The 19,843-nt window shown below is 37.7% G+C and overlaps 1 protein-coding gene across 1 annotated transcript; it reads right to left on the bottom strand.

Annotated features, from left to right (window-relative positions):
- Window positions 1-330: 330 nt before the first annotated feature.
- LOC143859188 (serine/threonine-protein phosphatase PP1 isozyme 2-like) lies at window positions 331-19,626 on the bottom strand. The gene is made up of 4 exons (XM_077369878.1): window positions 19,186-19,626; window positions 9,842-10,401; window positions 9,424-9,642; window positions 331-1,002 (listed from the first exon to the last, which is right to left on the bottom strand). Exons 1-4 carry the CDS (start codon window positions 19,361-19,363, stop codon window positions 979-981), a joined length of 981 nt encoding a protein of 326 aa, XP_077225993.1. The 5' UTR covers window positions 19,364-19,626; the 3' UTR covers window positions 331-978.
- Between the last annotated feature and the right edge of the window lie 217 nt (window positions 19,627-19,843).

The raw sequence follows: 19,843 nt of genomic DNA, 5'->3' as shown, positions 1-19,843 counted from the left end.
ATATGGATAAGAACGCGTACACATAATTATCCTACATGCTTATTTTACTAAATAAGACACAACAAGATAACATTGTGGTTTTAATTTTCACTAAAATTGTCTTTTTCAACATTTTTTTATTCTGAATTTCTCATACGATTTACAAATAATGTAAGAGAAATTGACAAATTATTCTTGAAATTTATATTTAATTCAGAAACTCACATTTAATTCGAGAAATGCGAAAGCTTTTTTATTACTCACAAAATTTAAAATTTCAATAGGGCATTAAAGACTGGGAATTTTTCAAGAATTTTAACCATGGACCAATTATATCCATGATTACAAGAATAGATCAGAACCCAAATACTTCAAACCATAATTTGTAGAGTGAGTTTGATCAAAATCAGTAAAACATCAAAATTTTGCGCAAAAGGAAATATAAGAGACCATAATTATCAGCAATGTGATGGCAGTTCAATGAAAATGGAGCCAAGATTCGAATCACAAAACGCGTCCATCCTCCAAACAGAGCTTTTAGTTGACTGTAGATCTATTAACGATTCGCAAACACGTCTCTAACAGCGGCTCCACAACATTTCCATCCATGATTTTTATCAATTCCAAAGTGGGAATTCTTCAATATTACACACGTGGGAGCAGAAAAGTAGAGAAAAGAAGAGAAGAGAAAAATCACAGTTCTCTGCTTTTGAATGGCACCCATGAAAATTTTCCAATTTTTCGCAAGCTCTGGGAGGAGAATTATGGAACACTGATCACAACCTGATATTCAACAACTAATGTACACAGCAAGCATAGCTACTTTGAGAGCCAAACCAACTTGGTGCCATGCAAAAACCCTAATGTATTTTTCGTAAAACAGAGAAGAGAATGCTCTTAAATTCCCCATTGTAATGAAGGGATTTCTTCTAACTTGAGCTCTCTCAGATGGCCACCATATTGAGTGTACAATACACTGCGCCATATTGTCTGTGAATGCTAGTCCCATACTTTTAGGAAAGACTGCTAGCAGGAGGACACAAGTTAATATATATAATCAAAAGTAGAGATTGCATTGCAGAATCAATGGAACTTTTCTACAACATATTAGAAGAATACAATATCTAAATACCAACAAACAGAAAATACTGGGGGAATCCAAACCTCAGTGAACAGTATGGTTATTGGCTAGTGAAAAATAGCATGTGCTCAAAGAAAGCTGATAAAGATATTTCTAGTTTCCATGCACTGAAACAAACAGGTTAAGAATAGGAAATACAAGCAAATGGAAGATGGGAATCATAGAAAGAAAAAAAAAAAAAAGGAATGAAACTTGAGAATGCATTGATGTTTCTAGTTTGCATGCACTGAAACAAACAGATTAAGAATAGGAAATACAAGCAAATGGAAGATGGGAATCATAGAAAGAAAAAAATAAAAATAAAGGAATGAAACTTGAGAATGCATTTGTTTTTTTAGGATACATCCATCCCGTGGCAGAGCCAGGATTTATACATAAGGGGGGCAGGTTATACATAAAGGGGGCAGGCTTCAAATTTTGAAGGGGGTTGGGCCCAATTGAGTTGGTCCTATTAAGGAGTTAGGCCCAACTCAAGAGGGGCAGCTGCCCCCTTGTGGTACATGTAGCTCCGCCCCTGCATCCATCAAATGATATCTTAATTCGCCATTAAGAAGATTAGCAATGTAAGAGGAAACATCCCAGATCCTGGCTCGAACAAAATCTGGATGAAGACACATTAATATTTTAATTTATGTGGACGTAAGAGTGAAGCCATGTTGTTAGATTTAAGGTTCAGTGGCATCTGGTTCCAGACACACCTTTGGTAACATAGATTTCATGAACCAACTTCTCAATGAGTACATTTTTTCTTCTAAATAAACATGAATGCCCATGGTGACAGAAAGAAATCAACTGTTCTGCAAAAGTAGAGACACTTATTACTACTACGTTGGAGAAGTATCAACTGAGAATCAGTAGGGGGAAGTTTGGTGAACTTCACGAGTAAACATCAATGGCGAAGGCGTCCAACCCGAATGACTCGTATAACCAAATCTGTCATAGTTGCCATGCAGCTGGCTTAAAGGGTTCTAGAGTGGGATTAGCTAGCTAAGGGTTCCTCCAGAGGGCGATGGGATATTTCAGTTTCAATTGCATTGGATTTGGAAGGTCAGGGAACAGAGCACTCTTGGATTCCGAGTGCAGATTACAGACATACTCAAGCAATGGACAGATTTTTTTGGAAGTGTCTAAAATAAACTAGGCTGGACCCGATTGTGGCCATGGTTTTAAAATTCGGCCGAACGGTTCGTCTGAAATATTTTGATTTCGGCTGCTACCGAAACAAAATCCACTTGGATTCGGAAAAATAAAATATTTCATACGAAACTCTGGAATTTCGTTAATGATTTGGTCAAAATATGCAAAACATGCAACTTACAGATAAAAAAAGAAAAATTTGTCGAATTCGACGGAAACCCTAACAAAAATCAACTCCACTCAAAGAAAAGACAAGAACAATGATATTCCTTTAAGATGTTTCTTAAAAAAAGGCAAAAACTCAAAAGAAAACCAATGGTAAAGAATCATACCAGGATTTTGGCTGTGGTTTCATACCGAAATGTTTCCGTGATTTTAAAAAATTTCGGCCAAAATTTCGTACTGAAACCGTTTCGCTAATGACTGACACTGAAATCGAAACCAAAATTTAAAACCTTAGTTGTGGCCAAGGTTTCAAATTTCGGTTTCGGAATGCATTTCGGTCCTCACCAAAACCGAAATTTCGGCCGAAATCTGATGAAATCTATTCAGCGCCTATTTTTTCTCATAATTTATTTCAACTAAAATTTCCGAAATTTCAGCTGAAATTTCGGGTTTCGGTCGAAATTTTAAACCTTGGTTGTGGCATGGCAGACTAATATGGTTAGATGGCCAAACAATATTTAGGAATGATCACACTGTATTACCACAAGTATGTTATATTGAAACATACTGAACTGAAAGAGTTGTCCAACCTAATAACAGATACTTCGGGGCAAAAGGTTCCCCTGGTCTAACAACACATAACCCACCACCCCCCCCCCCCCCCTCCCCAAACTTGAGAAGGCTTGACAAAATCGTAGTTCTGATTGGACTCCGGTTATCAAGAAGTGGCTGATACTGGGGGTGCAACTTGGGTCGGGTTCAACCCGGAAAAAAAATCGGGTTGGGTTGAGTTCGGGTTGGGTTTGGGTTCGGGTTGAGGGCTTGAGCAACCCGACCCGAGCGAAACCCCACATTTTTAATAATTTTTTTATTTTCTAAGCTTAAAATCTCGGGTTGGGTTGAACTCGGGTCGGGTTTGGGTTGGAAAAAAGGGTTCCTCGGGTCGGTTCGGGTTGGACCTTGTCGGGATGGAACTCGGGTTGGGATCGGGTTGGCCTCAACCCGACCCGAGTTCCACCCCTAGCTGATACATGACGTAGAACACTAGTACTCTAGTTACCAAAATGCTAAGCTTTGGTTACCACTTGAATTTGACTCCTGTTGAACGGAAATTTTTGCATGTTTTCCTATATCTCAAGACTGCGGTATCGGAGCTTCGGGTTTGAACTTTGAACAAACAAGTAAATGAGCAGCTCACATAAAGTTATTGTAGAAAAGACTTAACAGTCTTGATTCTCATCAGACATTAGGAAGCTGGTACTCTGATGGAATTTATAGCGCGTGGCCAATCGCTTCGCCAATGCATGACAATACGGGGTCCTTTAAAGACATTTCTAGTTTTCTATTATCATAGGGCTGATGGAAGAAGACAGAAATATAGCATCCATTAAAAATAATAACACCATCAGAGGCAATGTGATTAGTTGAAGACTTGAAGTTGAACAAAATAGATCCAGGCCTACACTCGGAAGAGCTTGGCTCTAAAACTTCCCAAAGAAAATCTAGAGCTAAGTTCCACTCCTAAGATGCGAACCAGGAATGCTATTTTCAGCTTCAAATGAGGCTATGCATCCACGCTTGATGGTGCTGCAATTGCAGTTTTTGATGTCTAAGAAGGATGCATAATTATGAGAGGAATAATTTTCCCACTCAAAGATAAAATCATGCTTTCAGTGCTCCAGAACAAGATGCAGAAAGCATCAACAAAATTAGGCCATTTTCTTGCCCAGCTAAGTTGGATAGAGCCCATAAACCCTCTCTTGCAACAAACTAATTCAGAAAAGAAAAGAAACCAAAATAAACAAATGCAATTCTCATAAAACAAAAGCATAAAGGAGAGGAACGATATCAATAGCATTTGCTAGCTTTGATCTAAACCAGCAAAAAAGCTCAACCAATGGATAGCATACAAACTTAAAAAAGATGCATTAGTTAAAAGCTCAAAAATGATGCTTTAGTTATACTTCCAAGTCCACTTCCAAAGAAAGGAATTTCTAAAATACAATTAAACTGATCCAAAAATACAAATATCATAAATCCTAAAATACTAAAGAGACCCATCTACTAAAATTTCAAATCAAAAAAAGATATTTGAATCCCCTATCAAAAAGTCCCATTTGAACCATCTTTCCTACCATTTGGTTACTCTTCTACTTTGACAAAGGCTCCTTGGAGATGTAGTAGCTCTCAAGGCTGCTACCAAGATATATATCAAGAAAATGGAAAAAAAATCTAAAATAAAAATGAGCAAAAGTATATAGAAAATAAAACCCAATTAACTTTAAGGCTACTACCAGTATGTATGTCAAGAAAATGAAAAAAAAAATCTAAAATAAAAATGAGCAAAATCTGAGAAAATAAAACCGGATTAACTGTTTATGTGTTTTTTTTTAATGGTACAGTTTGTGTTGTGTATTGCTATTGACTATATCTATTTTTCTTCTACTACCTTTTGCCCTTTGTTATGCCTCTTTCCCCTTTTTTCCATTTTGTCTTCATGGTCATATAAAAAATTAGCATTTTGAAAATTCAAGAAAACGAAAGAACAAACGAAAGAGAATAAATAAGAAAAATAGGGAGATCAAAGGCTTTCATCACCTGAAAATTACAGTTTGATCTGAGCTTAGGAACTCTAGGACTTAGGATAAGAAGCTCATAATTTTTCTTTTGAACAATTAAATGAAAGCTTAAAGTTAGTTTTTTCAACCTCCAAGGAGGAATGCTTTCCTTCCAAAGCCAAGATATAGTATATAGAGTCGCCCTCAATCCATAAAGCCATGACTTCCGTATCTAGTGTGATGCAGTTGAGGCACACAGGGGGTTTAAAAGACTTGGTTCAGCAAAGAACTGTGTCGCACTTGCAGTAGGATTAAAACAAGATCTGATCATTTCAAGCAATTTGGCAATATACGTAAATGCAGACAGCTGAGCGCTTCGTTAATGGTCCTCCCTGATAGTGAGGTAGGACAAACCTAAGACCGGTCAAGATCCAGCTAGTTCTGGATAGTGCATTAATTCTATACTAATAAGATCCTTTTGGCTAGAATTCCCTTATGTAATGTAATGTAATGAGATCGGATTTTCGACCAGCTGCAGATTCAATAACACTCCTCGGCTGAAACAAATAGTGCTAATAAGACGTCTTAAACTCACAGCATTAATTCAGAGCAAAGACTATGAACTGGTGATGTACATTAATCGTTGCGCAGGTTAACCTAATTCTCAAATGGAAGAGAAAATGCATTCACTGAACAACAAATAACCACCTAGGCTCAACTGAGAACCATAGTGAGCAAAACGTGTTTGGCAATAAATAAGGTGCGGCAAAAATTCGAGTTTAATATGGTTTTGGTTCAAAAAACGTAGTAAAAAAATGGAAACACAAAAAAAATGCATTTACAATTTTGTAATTTACAAAATATAGTAAGGGTAAAGTTGGCCATAAAAACGTGTTTAAAATGTTTTCCTCAAAAAACGGAGTTTCGTTTTTTATTGTAAAAGTTTTAAATGGGGCAAACCATTAAAAGGAGTTTTAAACGGCATTTTTTTTTTTTAAAAAAATGCCATTTTTGCTAACTATGGTGAGAACCACTCTCGGATGAGGGTATATTGAGTGTGTCCAGCTGAGCTTGCAATTCACCCCTCTCTAGCCTCTATTGGAGAATAATTTCAATTTCTACAGCTGAGAATGATCTCTCAGTTTGCAAGTAATTCAGTCCATAACAAATGAACATAGGCTTATTCCAAAACTCGGTTATTTTTGGACTAATCCCTCAGTAAAACTCAAGATCTGGAGTTGTAGTTTCCAGGAAACACAGGAACAGTGCAGATCTAGAGGTTTTAGGCAGCTGTGGGTCTTTAGTCTTGAGTAGCTTCAGATTTGAGATAGGTTAGGCTTCGGTAGTACTTTTACACTGATATCCAGCCAGTCACTACTAATAGCAAAATGTGAGTTCAGTCATAGCAGAATTCTGCTATGCGCTGGAACACTGGATTGGGATCTGATCTGAGACTGTTTTCTCAGGAAATCTTAGGGCACTGATCAGGTTCAGATCTGATGTATGATGCACTTTAAACTTAGGGCTGTTCAATCGGTTTTAACCGAACCAATTTTACAGAAAATAAGCGAACCGAATTTTTTCGGTTACCTAAATTTGCTAACCGAAACCGAACCGAATTAGTTGCTAACCGAACCAAACCGAAACCAAAATATAATTTCGGTTGTTCGGTTAGTTAGGTTAGAGCCGAATAATGAAAAGTACATGTCCAATCGGTTAAAACCAAGCCGATTTAACCGAAGCTGAGATGAAAAACCAAGATTTTATTGAGTAGATGAATCTGATGGAGGCTGGAGCTCCCAAAAACCACCAACAAATTAATCAAATGAAGAGGAAAAATAGATAAAAATTACATGAAATCGAAGATTGGTGTAGTTGACTCCCTTTCTTCCTTCGATTGGAGGCCCAAGCAAACCCTTTTCTCAGAAATGATAAAATTACTGGAGAGGGTTAGGAAATCGCTATCAGCTCTCTCTTTTCCTTTGCTCCTCCTTGTAAACCTTAAAAGCTCCTCTAATACCTTAGATCTGACAGATTTGGGAAGGGAGTTGTTAGGGATCTAACAAATTTCAGGGAGATGGATCTGCAATGGTGGTGAAAATGGGAGTAGGGGTGCTCAGATATGGAGGTTCAGGGTGATTGAGGTGGCTGATGAGGGAAATCAAAGGAAAAGATGGTGGTGGTGAAAATCCATGGAGAATATGGGTAGAGATGAAGTTAGGGATGATGGATCTGGTGACTGGTGGAGAAGGTCTTAGAGCTAAAGAAAAATAGACAGGAATATGATGGTGGTAGGAAGCAAAGTGTTGGTAGACTGGAGAGAAGAGATGGCCGCAGTACTTGAGAGGTGGCCGGAGTTGGGAGGCGAAGCTGCGGAGGCGAGAGAGAGACGGCAGAGACGAGAGACAGAGAGACGGCAGAGACGAGAGAAGAAAACCCTAGCTCTCTTTTTTGTGAGATAAAGTGAACAAAAAAAAAAAAAAAAAAAAAACCTAAGTTATAGGTTTTAATTTATTCACCCCTTTTTTATTACTCGGGACACCCCTTTCGTTTATTTTACACCCTTCACAAGTAAAAAATGGGGTGAATAAAATGAATGTATCATTTCCCTTTCAAAATTTAAGGGTTTTCATCAAAACCAGTTGTTCGATTATTCAGTTAACCGAAAAAAATTTCGATGGAAACCGAAACCGATAACCGAAACCGATAACCGAAATTTGGGAAGATAGGAAACCAAAACCGAACCGATATATTTTTTAACCGAACCGAAATAACTGATCGAATTCGGTTCGGTCGGTTATTTCGGTTTAAACCGATTAATGCACACCCCTATTTAAACTCGAGTGAAACCAAGGTTATTTTGTAGATCAGAAGAGAGCCACAAAGCATAACAAAGTGACAGATGTTGTAGCAGAAATCTGCTATCAAAAGTTCACTGGATCTGTTTCCTTTAGATCTGCTAGTAACACTTCTTAACACGCATAGATCTTACAGAGGAACCAGTTCCAGAGAGACTAACAGAAATGTTTTAGTCTCAGATCTAAAGAACTAGCCAAGAAATTCAGAATTCAGATTATGCAATGCTCTTCTATGATAAAAACTGATCAGAATGAAGCTACTGGTCTTTGCACAATTAGAGCAGCATTCACATGGATTTTTTTTTTTTTTTGAACAAGATCTGAAGTACAATTTAAGGAACTGAAGGTCATTTGCTGATCTGAAAAAATTTAAGAAGCTTCACCAAAATTGGGGAATAGTCAAGGATTGCAAAAAGGATGAACAGTTCAGGAAAGCTAGTGAACCGTGCTACCCTTTTCATTCGGATCTTGCAATTTACTTCCAAGTTTTGAGTTTAGACTTTAGCACTCAGATCTGCTGAAAAGGAAGATAAATCCAGTTACAGAAGAAGATTTTCCATTAAAAGATTTAACCAAATAAACCATGAAAACCAATGGTTGCAGCAGAGAACAAAAGCAGGGACAGGTTCGCACTTATTGCAAGCTTTCTTGATGATATTCAATTTTCCTTCAACAAGAGGCTTCGAATCTTGTGAGGGGATGGAAGATGATCAGATCTTGGATAAACCTTGCATTCAAACAAGGATAGTGATGAGGACCTCAATCTTTGACAAGGCCAAACAAGTGGAGGAGGAGATCTTGCACAAGCTTGAGAATCCTAAGGCCTTGACGCGATCAGCAAGATTGGGGGCCAAGGTAGCTAGTGGAGTGGCACAATAGTAAAATAGCCATGATGGCAATGATTGTAATTACCATGCGCATGTAGGTTGTACTTCTAGGGATAATATTGTAATAAGAGGGAAACTGAGTGGCTTTGTAGTGAGGCTTTTATGTAAGTGGGGAAAAGGACTGTTGATGCAAACAGCCCCTGAGTTTTGTAATTTTTTAATCCAATACAATTTTCTTTCGACTCCCATGGAACCGAAACATTTTGGCCAAACAACACGCTTCGAACCTAAATTTGGTGTCATGGCCATAATTAGCATAATTAAGGATCTTGACATAAAACCGGACCAAGCAAACAACTCATTAACAATTGCAATGCTAACTGTTAAGCTCTTGCTCCTCTTTGCATTAACTTGAAACAAGGTCAAGGAAAGAAGAGTTATGAATTATGAAATTCATATAAATTCAGATCATTAACTATAAAAGCCCTAAACAGTATACGGCAAAATCATGTACTCATTAACACAAGCATAGTTCCTTATCGTAAAACCTTAATAAAAAATAAAAAAAAATTGAAAACTAAAAAGCTTAATAAAATATTCAATTCGTTTCTCTGTGTGTGTGTGCACTTGATAAGGGTGATATATTCATTGTAAGATTATAGCTGAACCAGAAAAACGTACGCCCCCAATTCCTCCCTTTTGATAGCATGTTTTAGTTCATTACATCATGCATTTTGACAAACTAAGCTTAAACGTACCTTGACTCCAGCTGCAGGTGAAGTAGGCCTAGCGGCAGTTGTACTACCAACATTCATTTTTGTCTTTTCTGCAGGTTTTAGTATTTGGAATGAGCACATTAGAGTTTCATCCACACTCATCATAGCACCAGCATTGTCGAATTCCCCACAGTAATTAGGAGCTGAAAATATTGTCACAACTTGTCTATCGGCAAAGAACTCATATCCATCCTCCACAACCTTCAGAGTAGAAGCATAAAATCAATTTAGAAAACTGGCATCATTTTTTTCGGTAGCTAAGCTAGGATTGAACCCCCGGCCTCAAGGTCAAAGAACATAATCTTTACCAATTGAGCTAGAGGCAAAAGGAAAAAGAAAAAGAAAACTGGCGTCATTGCTGAAATTGAAGAAATAATAAAAGGGAAAGTTAATGTATAACCTGGTGAGCTCGGCAGACAAGATCTAGCTCATTTTTCTGAAGAAACTCGGAGACTTTATCGGGGCCAAAGGTATAAGAAACCCCCCTATCATTCAACCCCCATCCTTGAGTTTCTTTATTTGGATCAGACCAAAGAAGATCACAAAGCAAACCAGTGTCAGGGACATCAGTTGGGCGTGTTAAATTTCGTATTTGATCCAGATTAGTCAGGTCAGGAGAAAGGCCCCCATGCATGCAAAGAATCTTTTCATCAATAAGAGCTGCCACGGGTAGGCAATTAAAACAAGCTGTGAAGACTTTCCAAATCTTCACATTGAATTTTCGCTTGCATTCATCATAAAATCCATAGATGCGATTTATGGAAGCACATTCGTGATTTCCTCTCAAAAGAAAGAAGTTCTCTGGATACTTAATTTTATATGCAAGTAGAAGACAGATTGTCTCAAGGCTTTGTTTTCCTCGATCTACATAATCCCCTAAGAATAAGTAGTTGGCTGCAGGCGGTAATCCTCCATATTCAAAAAGGCGCAAAAGATCAGAATACTGACCATGAATGTCACCTGCATATTAAAGCAAAGACCAAAAACAAAATTAGAGATGAAGATTCAAACTCTTTTCTGTGAGTAATAGAAAACTTTGAAACCGAAGGTACAATAAAAACATATAGGGCGGGCCCTAATGTTGGAAATTTCCTACGTCCAACCCAAGGTTACCTGGAACACGGTTCATTCCAGTACGCGGTACGGGAACGCAATTCGTTTCGAAAACGACCCACGTTTGGGGTTGGCGACCCCAGATCGCGGGTCGGAGGGTGGGAGGGCGATCCCAGTAACATTGATCCAACCAAGAGAACAGAACCTAACTGTGCATATCCATGTATATGATAGTACATATATAAATAAAGGAAGAAACTATAAGATGATAAATTGGATGCAGGGTCTGTGGGTAACTAAATATACATTTTAGATGGAAAATAAATTATATGATTCAACTTTCAGGATATCAAGTGATCCAGGATTTCTATATTTGTCATGGGTCTTTGATGGCTTGCAATGCACAGTTTAGTCCCCCAACCCGTCAAATCCATCTCAAGGGTTTGAGGCCTATTATTTTAGGGGATGCAGACTAAAGCTAGTGATCTCATTTAGGAAAGGCATATCATTAATGAAGTTGCTGCAATAGAAAGATCGACAAGGCATGTCACGATGGATTTTTTGACATGGTCTGATGGTAGACTTAGACATTGATTTTCTTCCAAAACAGTCATTCTTAAGACGCAGATTAATCTTGGATCCCACATAGCACACAGTTGTGATCAAGACGACTGATTTGGTAAGATCCTGTGAGCTTGCCTCATGATATGGTCCCACGTCATATGCTCATCGAATGGAAACACTAATAATGGCCCTATTCCGTAACTCTCTTTGGTGATGGCCTATTCTTGTCGCTGAAGACTACTAAACCATCGCTCAATGTTTATTAGCGACCCTAAGCAGGCAGCACGGGTGCAGCAAATAGTTTACGCACTGAACAGGATCACTATATTGTAGAATAAAATGTAGACAAGGAATAAGGATGAGGTTATTCTATTCAGACGGGACCCTTTATATATCCTTTGACTTGAGGTTCGCGTTAGAGTCAGTTCAGTGATCTTTTCCTCTGACAGATATAGAGAAAATAGGTTTCAGTTCCATGTACAGGAAATAGATTCATCGAAAAGCAATACATCTTCAAAATGGGTGTCAGTCCCAGGTTCAAGAAATAGATTCATCGATCCATTTCCTCGGTGAGGGGGTCAATTGGTGAGGGGGGGCTATGAAGACAAATTGTGCAGCAAAATGCTTCATTCTCCTAGGGAAGAAGGAAGAAGGAAGACAAATGGTCGACCTTATTTCTACTCTTATGGTGCTCCGCAGCCTCCTTAAAGATTACCATCTAGCTCAAGAGAGCTAAAAACAATGTATCTTCAATATATATGTGTGTCTAGGAGGGGTGACATGATTCCCTTTGCGAAGTTATATTTATGTCTCATTGATGAAAGTAGAAACAATGCATCTTCGAAATGGATTTCAGTCCCAGGTTCAAGAAATATATTCATCGATCCATTTTCTTGGTGAGGGGTCTGTGAGGACAAATTGTGCAGCCAAATGCTTCATTCTCCTACCCAAGCAGGAAGACAAATGATCAATCTTATTCCTTCTGTTATAGTGTTCTGCGGCGTTCTTAGAGATTATCATCTTGCTCAAGAGAGCTAGGGGATTGAGCCACTAGCTCAATGATCAAGGCTTCGTTCTTCAACCTGGAGGTCATAGGTTCAATCCCAGCTTACCTACCCAAAAAATAAAAAACTCGGAAACCTAATCTCTATTCTTATTTTTATGACTTGCGCCGGGACTCATGGTTTCGCCACATCCGTCTGATTTGGAAAGACGATTTTGGCACATCTGAGCTTTCAGGGACTGAGCCTCTAGCTAAGTGGTCTAGGCTTTGTTCTTCAACCTGGAGGTCGGAGTTTCAATCTCAGCTTACCTAGCAGGAGAAAAAAAAGAGCTGGAAACTATCTTTGTCTATAGGTGCCATGATTGACTTTACAGAGATATCTTTGTCTCTTGGCTGAAAGTAGCTTTTAAGTTTCTAACTCATAAGTTTATCTTCTAAATCTAAAAAGCATGGCTTGCCAAATTATTGTAGACAAGGTTATGCACTCTATTGCTAGGTAACTGTTTTCCATAGTCAGCAAGTCTGATATATTATCTTGGTTTAGCTTTAGAGATTGCTTCGTATACAAGACAATACTCCTGTATTATCTCTGGCTCTAATACCTGGATATAATAAAATGGTTCAGTGGTAATTTAACAATTTAACGTCTTCAGATTGAAAGCTCATACCTCTTCAAGGAAGACGAAGAATGGTGAAGGATACCCTTTCAACTTCGCAGTTTTTCATGTTGTAGACACCCCATTTTTCCAAGATCGAACTGATGATAGTTTGGCGCGATGATGATTCCAATGATGAATCCATGTTAGGAGAAGTAATGCTTATCCTTGTAATATTGTATCTCCAGCATGAAAACCGGGTAAGTTTTGGCATTCCCTAGATGATAGAATTATGGTCTATTTTTAATTCCCATCCCAAAACCTTTGCTTGATCCCAAATATCACCCGGACCCAGCATAAAGTTTGACCCAATCAATTTGCAATTATAGCCCTGAGGTTGCATATCTGGGATCACCGAGATTGAGCCCAAAAACTAGCAAAACAGCAGAAAGCTAGCCTGTTTCTGAGCCCGATTGGACAATTTGCTGAATTTTCGTACGTTTTCTTTATGTACGAAAATGATTTCATAATATTAAATTTGTGCGAAGTTCTAGAAGTTTGATGAAATTTGTTTTCTGCAAAATTTGCATTCGTATGTTCCAAAAAAGTACGAAATCCCAATCGTACGAAAAATAGATCTGTAACCACTTTTTGAAATTTTTTCGGGCATTTTCCCTCTCATTTGTGCCTATAAATAAGCCTTAGTTCTATTTGATTGGGGGTTCTATTCTAAGGATTCTTTTGTCAAAAAAAGACCTTGGAATCTTTTCCCTCGAAATTTTTCCTAAAAGAGAAAACCTTACCAAAGTTCGTCGGAATCTGATTGGAAAATTCGCCAGAGGAATTTTAAAGGAGACTAATGTTTTAAAGGCCTTGTTCAACCTCCTTTCTTGAATTCTCTGTTGAATTGGCCGGGAAGATTGATTAAGGAATCGAAGCATCGCCGAAATTCTTGCCGAACCATTGTTGTCTCCATTATATCATTTTCAACAATTTTCATACCAAAACGGGTTCCTATTTAAGATCATTTGAGTTTCAAGCTCAAAATAACCTAGATCTAGAGGAAAACCTAGAGAATTAGAGTTAATTCTCAAGGTTTTCACCCAAATGTATTAGATCTAGATTAGAATGTCAAGAATAAGATTCTGGAATTCAAATTCTATTGAAATTCAATGAGAAATTGTGAATTATGGAAAATTCTTCCATAATTCTCAATTGCTTTCAATGGAATTCAATATAATTTGAACTCTAAAGAGATCTAGTAGATAATTTGTTAGAATTAGATTTCTAATAACCCCTTATATCATCATTAGAGTTTGGATCTCGAAATTTCCAGAGAATTGAGTGAGAACATAATCAAAATGGCTTCTTCTGCAAGGCTGCCTTTAAGCAACCAAAAGAGACCTTCAACTAGCAAGAAAGCTACCCGCCCAGATTTATACGTACAAGGTGGGAGATTCCATTCACGAAGTATTCGATAAAGGGAATGCCAGTGAGAAGCACTTGGACAAGACAAGAGATGACGCACTAATTGCACCTCCTGGTACTAAGAACTCGAGTGCCGACTGCTGCTACAGTATTTTAAAAGACAGTTATCGCTATTGTAGATTTACGAATTGACGGAATGGTGCTTTGTTCACACCGATGTTGATCTACCGCTGCTTTACACGTCCCTGGATGGGCACATTTTACCGAAAAGAGATAGACGGGCAGAAGATCAATAAAAAAAGACTAGCTAGCGTGAGCGGGAGGAGTCTACGACAACCAATACTTATCCAATGAAATTGCTAATTGCAGCAGACTTGGACTGAGAAATTGAAGTGAAGACCTGAGGGCGGCCAATCATTGCATTTGAAAGCAGCGCTAGAAAGCCTATAAGAGCTATAAACTCGTGATATAGGCATGTAAATATTCATACGAAAATATTCTGAAGTTCTGGAAATTCGATGAATTTCCAATAAGTTTTGATATGAAAATATTCATACGAAAATTCAAAACTCGAACGAAAATTCAATACTCCCAGGAAATTTTCAACTTTTAAATTTGAATGAAATTTTATACGAAATTAGTGTTCCATTTTGTACGAAATTAAAGAAGAACAAAAATTTTGTACGAAATTTCAAAATAATGATCAAACTAATTCTCAACTCAACTCAACAAAGCCTTTGTCCCAAACTAGTTGGGGTCGGCTAAATGAATCCTTTAGAAAAATTTCATGAAGAAGGTGAAAGGAATCTACCCGACTCTAATCATGGCTCTAGTTGGGTTCTTCTACGTGGATCATTTTCTTCCATTCTATCCTATCCAAGGTCACGTTCTCTGTTATGTTCCTAGCTATCAAGTCTTTCCTCACTGTTTCTAGATAAGTTGTTTTCGGTCTGCCCCTACCTCTTTTTACTCCATCAATTTGGCACGAGTCGCCTCTTCTCACCGGAGCATCCAAAGGCCTACGTTGGATGTGTCCAAACCATCTTAAACGGTGCTCTCTCATCTTCTCCTCACTTGGTGCCACCCCCACCTTTTTACGAATGTCTAATGATCAAACTAATGAAACATTTAAATTCTTTTGCAAAATCTTATTCTTAATACCAGGATTTGCAGGGCGGGAGTGGCCTAACACCTTCCACTCTGTAACCTAGTACAACCTAGAATCATGGTTAAACCAAAGCCTTATACAGAGTTAACGAAGGGACCTAGGCCCAATCCCAGGTGGCGACTCTACAGTCCTTGTCAGATTAGGTTCTGATGAGGATCTCGATTTGATTTTCAAAAAAGGTATTTGATAAAATTTTATAATTTCAAATCATTTAAAAAATAAATAACAAGGGAGATCGAAGGATCAAATCTGTTGGGGACCATCCGGGAATGGTACACATGTCAACTTACAAGATTCCTTCTTTGAGGTTGTGTTATGAACTAATGATGTCTACAGAGTGATAGTTATGCCACTAGTCCATTTAATTCCTTCTCTTGCAATTAACCTTTTCTGTAAGAATAACTCTATATTTTTCATCACTGCTGTAAATTCAGATTAAGAAAATATTATGATATCCCTGTGGAGGACTTCCACGTGCACATACAGCTTAGATAAACATTTAGCAGCAATGCTTTTTGAGTTCGTACTAACTATCCAGCAGTCTAGGTTTGATTCCTTGTCCATTTGTTCCTATGACTCTTTCATTAATATGAGAATAATCTTCCTCTCCACTTGTTTCCTTTACTGTTAGAAAATACTAGAAAAGGTTCAACTTGATGATGTATCCCCATACCATGTTACGCGATTGGAACAACCAAAGTATCACCTTCACCTTCTCTTTCCTTTGTGTTCATTGTTTGTCGTGTTGCTTCTAACATACCAAGGGTCGGGAAAGTTAATAATTTTAGCTAAATCTTGGCCGTAGATTCCCCGATCGAAGATCAACGGTTTAGATCTTCGATTGGAGCCTTTGGGACTATCAGATTTCTACTTACTATAAATAATAAGTCCGAACTTTCTATAAATAGTAAGTCTGCTTTTACTATAAATAGTAAGTCCTCACTTACTATAAATAGCAAGTGGGACAACTTAATATATCTTTTGGTTACACAAACCGTTTTTCTCATTCTTTCTCTCTAACGATGGTGATACTGCAAATTTTCATTTACACATGCAACTTGTTTGAAAGACATTCTTTTATAACCAATCATCACCAATATTCTTCGTCTTCCTCATCTTACCATACTCTTCCTTCTTCCTAACGGAATCCATCTTGTTCAACCAAAGTATCTCGTAAAGTAGAACATTTAAAAGCTAGATGGCCTACTCAATCACACTTTGGTAGAAGTCCTTTTGAGAACATGAAAAACCTTGTCCCTTTCTAGTATAGAAAGCCTTCACCCAAAACTAGGGTTCATCTTGATGGTCGACCGATATGGTAATAATATGATCAATTTTCATGCAGCAAACAACACCTGACAGTACTCATACAAACTCTCCAATTTGTCACTTGTTCATCCTCTTCAAGTTTCTCTTCAATATCCAAAATTAGTACCATCCTTGACAACCAAGAATTAGTACCTTGACAATCTAGAATCCAGACGCACTTCACCAATTTCTCTTGAATTTGGAGGGTAAAGCACCAAAAGTCCAAGTAACAAGTCAATTAGTTTCCACCAACAACTTAAAATATTATCAATGTATTTACATGCTTCTTTCCTATTAATTAAATATAGGTAACATGGGACAAGCTCGCATGTTAGTTCAATACAAGAAAACATTTGTGAAGCTTCTTCATCATGCGCCATTCATACAAACCTTTCCCCCAAATCGATGCAGCTCCTTTCAGCTAACCCTTGATGAATTTGACATTTTGGTGCAATCTCCTACCGATCAAAGAAATATTTGAAGCTCATAAATCAATCAAAGAAAGATTCTCAATGTAACTTCCAATGAAAACCCAAACATCGAATTTGTTTCCTTGATCATTCCACATCTTTTTGGAAATTTCTTTTCTTCTGATCTGCAATGTAGATCCATAAATGGTGTTCCCCAGTGATATCATAGAAAGCCTCTTCCGTTCTTCAACTAACCATTCCCAACTATTTCCATGCGGGATGTTTAGTTATCAACTCCCAGTTGGGCTCAAACTTTCAACATTGCTTGAACCACCTTCTAGTTGAATTGGTTGAGTCCCATACATGACACACCCTTTAGGAAAGTTTGTAGCCTATCCGTCACTATCTTTGTTTGTGGATTTTTAAGCCTCAACTAGAACGTTCCAAGCATGTCCTCAATGTAGGTGAATCTCATGCATCACATGTCCCATTGCCTAGCCAAATCTTACATTTTTTCCATGCATTGAATGTGTTTTGTCTTTACATCGCCTACGCGACCTCGATTTCTTGCAGCCATGAAATAATGTTTGTGAAAATCACAAAATCGGCAATTCTCGACATTTCTCTGCAAAACTTGGCAGGGCCCAATGCAATAAAAGAATGCTAGAACATTAGTTGTCAATTCTGTTCCGATGGGCGTTCCCTTTTTCTCCTAGATGGTTGTTCCCTCATCTAGCCTTATCGGGATATAGGATGTGAACGAGGAGGAAGAACAAGTTTTATTGAATGGGGTCCGTTTGGTGGATTCTAGGGACCTTGACAACCTAATAGTGGAAGGCGAGTCAGATAATACTATCAGCCATCAGGCAGATAAACAGATGGAGCTTTTTCCATGAACATTCACTGATGCGATTGAAGAGATCCTGGACTGGATTGAGGGTCAATCCATGAGTTTTCAACATGTTTCAAGTTTAGTAAATAGTGACCAATTGGCTCCTCCGAACAGGAAACGATAAGCCCTTTTTTAAAAAATTTTACTTTTTTCCTCCATAAGGCTGCTTTCGCTTTTGCTTTTCTTTTGATTTGGCTTGTATTTTGACCATCTCAGACCTCCGAGATTTGTCCACTCATTTTATTAATAAATAATTTTCATTCAAAAAAAAAAAAGTAAGCCAAATACTCCGTAAGCCAACCTAGGAAATTAAGCAGTATGGGCAATCAACAGTGAGCCCATGATAGGTATCCTTCCAAACCGAAAAGGATTCTAAAATGAGCAAAAATGTTCCAAACAATGACCACACTCCTAACCATCGAATCATGAAGCTGGAAAGTGTAACTGTATCGGTGTAGCATGCAGAATCAAGCTTAAGTAATACAAAAATCAGACTCTCAAGAAAAAATGGTACTTTGGTATTTTGAGACTAACAACTGGATGAAGAACAATGACAAAAATTTCAAGACAACCGCAATAATTCCCAGCCCCAAATAAATTCAGAAAAGCTGTCCAAATTTCCAAAATCCCCAATAACCAACCAACAAACCCACAAACAGAATTCCATCAGCAATTACCCAGCAAGACTTCTAATAAACAAGAGAAGAAAAAAAAGGAAAATTTATCATTGAAATTGAGATATGAGCATAACAAGAACCAACTTAATAGTGAACCAGATTGCAAAACCCCAAATAAACAAGTTGGCTTAAAGAATTAAAGGAAATTTATCATTGAAATTGAGAAATGAGCATAACAAGAAACAATTTATTAAATACCCAGATTGCATAACCCCGTGGGCTTCAAAGAATTTACGGAAAATTCCTCAATGAAATTGAGAAATGAGCATAACAAGAACAAAGTTAACATTGACCCATATTGCAAAACCCAAAAAATAAAGAAGTGGGCTTCAAAGAATTAAAGTAAAATTCCTCAATGAAATTGAGAAATGAGCATAACAAGAAAAAATTTAACATTGACCCAGATTGCAAAACCCCAAAATAAAAAAGTGGGCTTCAAAGAATTAAAGGAAAATTTCACATTAAAATTGAGAAATGAGCATAACAATAACTAATTTAACATTGACCCAGATTACAAAACCCCAAATAAATAATTGGGCAATGAAAATTCCTCACTGAAATTGAGAAATGAGTATAAAAAGAACCAATTTAACATTAACCCAGATTACAAAACCCCAAATAAAGAAATGGGTTTCAAAGAATTACCACAAATTTTAATGGGTGCTTCGAGTTCCAACAGATTAGGCTGCTGAATGAAAATATCCTCAGAGAAAAGGCAAAGCTGCCTAACCTCAGCCTCTGAAAGTGGCATCTGCTTTGTGGGTTTGCTCCCTTTAACTTCAAGAAGTCGATTTATGATATCATCTAGAACCAAAGGATCCATATTGCCTTTCTCAAGCAAGAAATAAGACAAGAAAGAAAGAGAAAAAGAAAAACCCTATTTCCGATATGGAAAGCTTTTGAAACATTCCTCTCACAATCGGTGTTGACTTTATTTGAGATTATTTTCGATAGAAAATGAGAGCAGAAGAAAAAGAGTTGGGTGAAATTTGCAAGGGGGTTTGAACTTTGATGCTTGTCCTGAGTCTCCTGACTGGATTTTAGGGTCGGATTAGAAAATCTTTCTTTTGAAGGATTGTCTAAAGACAATTTTACAGAAAAATGCAATTTCGCGGCTCTTTTTTGGGGGGAAGAGGAGAACATTTTATAAGCAATTTCGCGGAGAGACATTTGGGACTCACTTTTGCAGGAGAGAACAGTTAAGAGGCACACTTTTTAGCAGAATTTGTCTTATTATATAATTCATCTGAGGTGGGTTTTCTCTCCTGCAAAAGTTAGCCACAAAGTGAGTTTCTGCTTCGCG

This window comes from Tasmannia lanceolata, unplaced genomic scaffold (genome assembly GCF_043159265.1).
Source record: "Tasmannia lanceolata isolate RefF3 unplaced genomic scaffold, GAP_Taslan_0.1 ptg000029l, whole genome shotgun sequence".
In the NCBI taxonomy this organism is placed as follows: domain Eukaryota; kingdom Viridiplantae; phylum Streptophyta; class Magnoliopsida; order Canellales; family Winteraceae; genus Tasmannia; species Tasmannia lanceolata.
The sequence above is the reverse complement of the archived record's forward strand: the minus strand, read 5'-3'. Positions and strand labels throughout refer to the sequence as shown.

Coding starts and splice junctions, on each gene's coding strand:
- LOC143859188 (XM_077369878.1), bottom strand. CDS start 19,363: ATGGATCCTTTGGTTCTAGATGATATCATAAATCGACTTCTTGAAGTT. Junction 9,643..9,841: donor TTGTCTGCCGAGCTCACCAG/GTTATACATTAA, acceptor TCTACTCTGAAG/GTTGTGGAGGATGGATATGA. Junction 1,003..9,423: donor CACCTGCAGCTGGAGTCAAG/GTACGTTTAAGC, acceptor TCCTGCTAGCAG/TCTTTCCTAAAAGTATGGGA.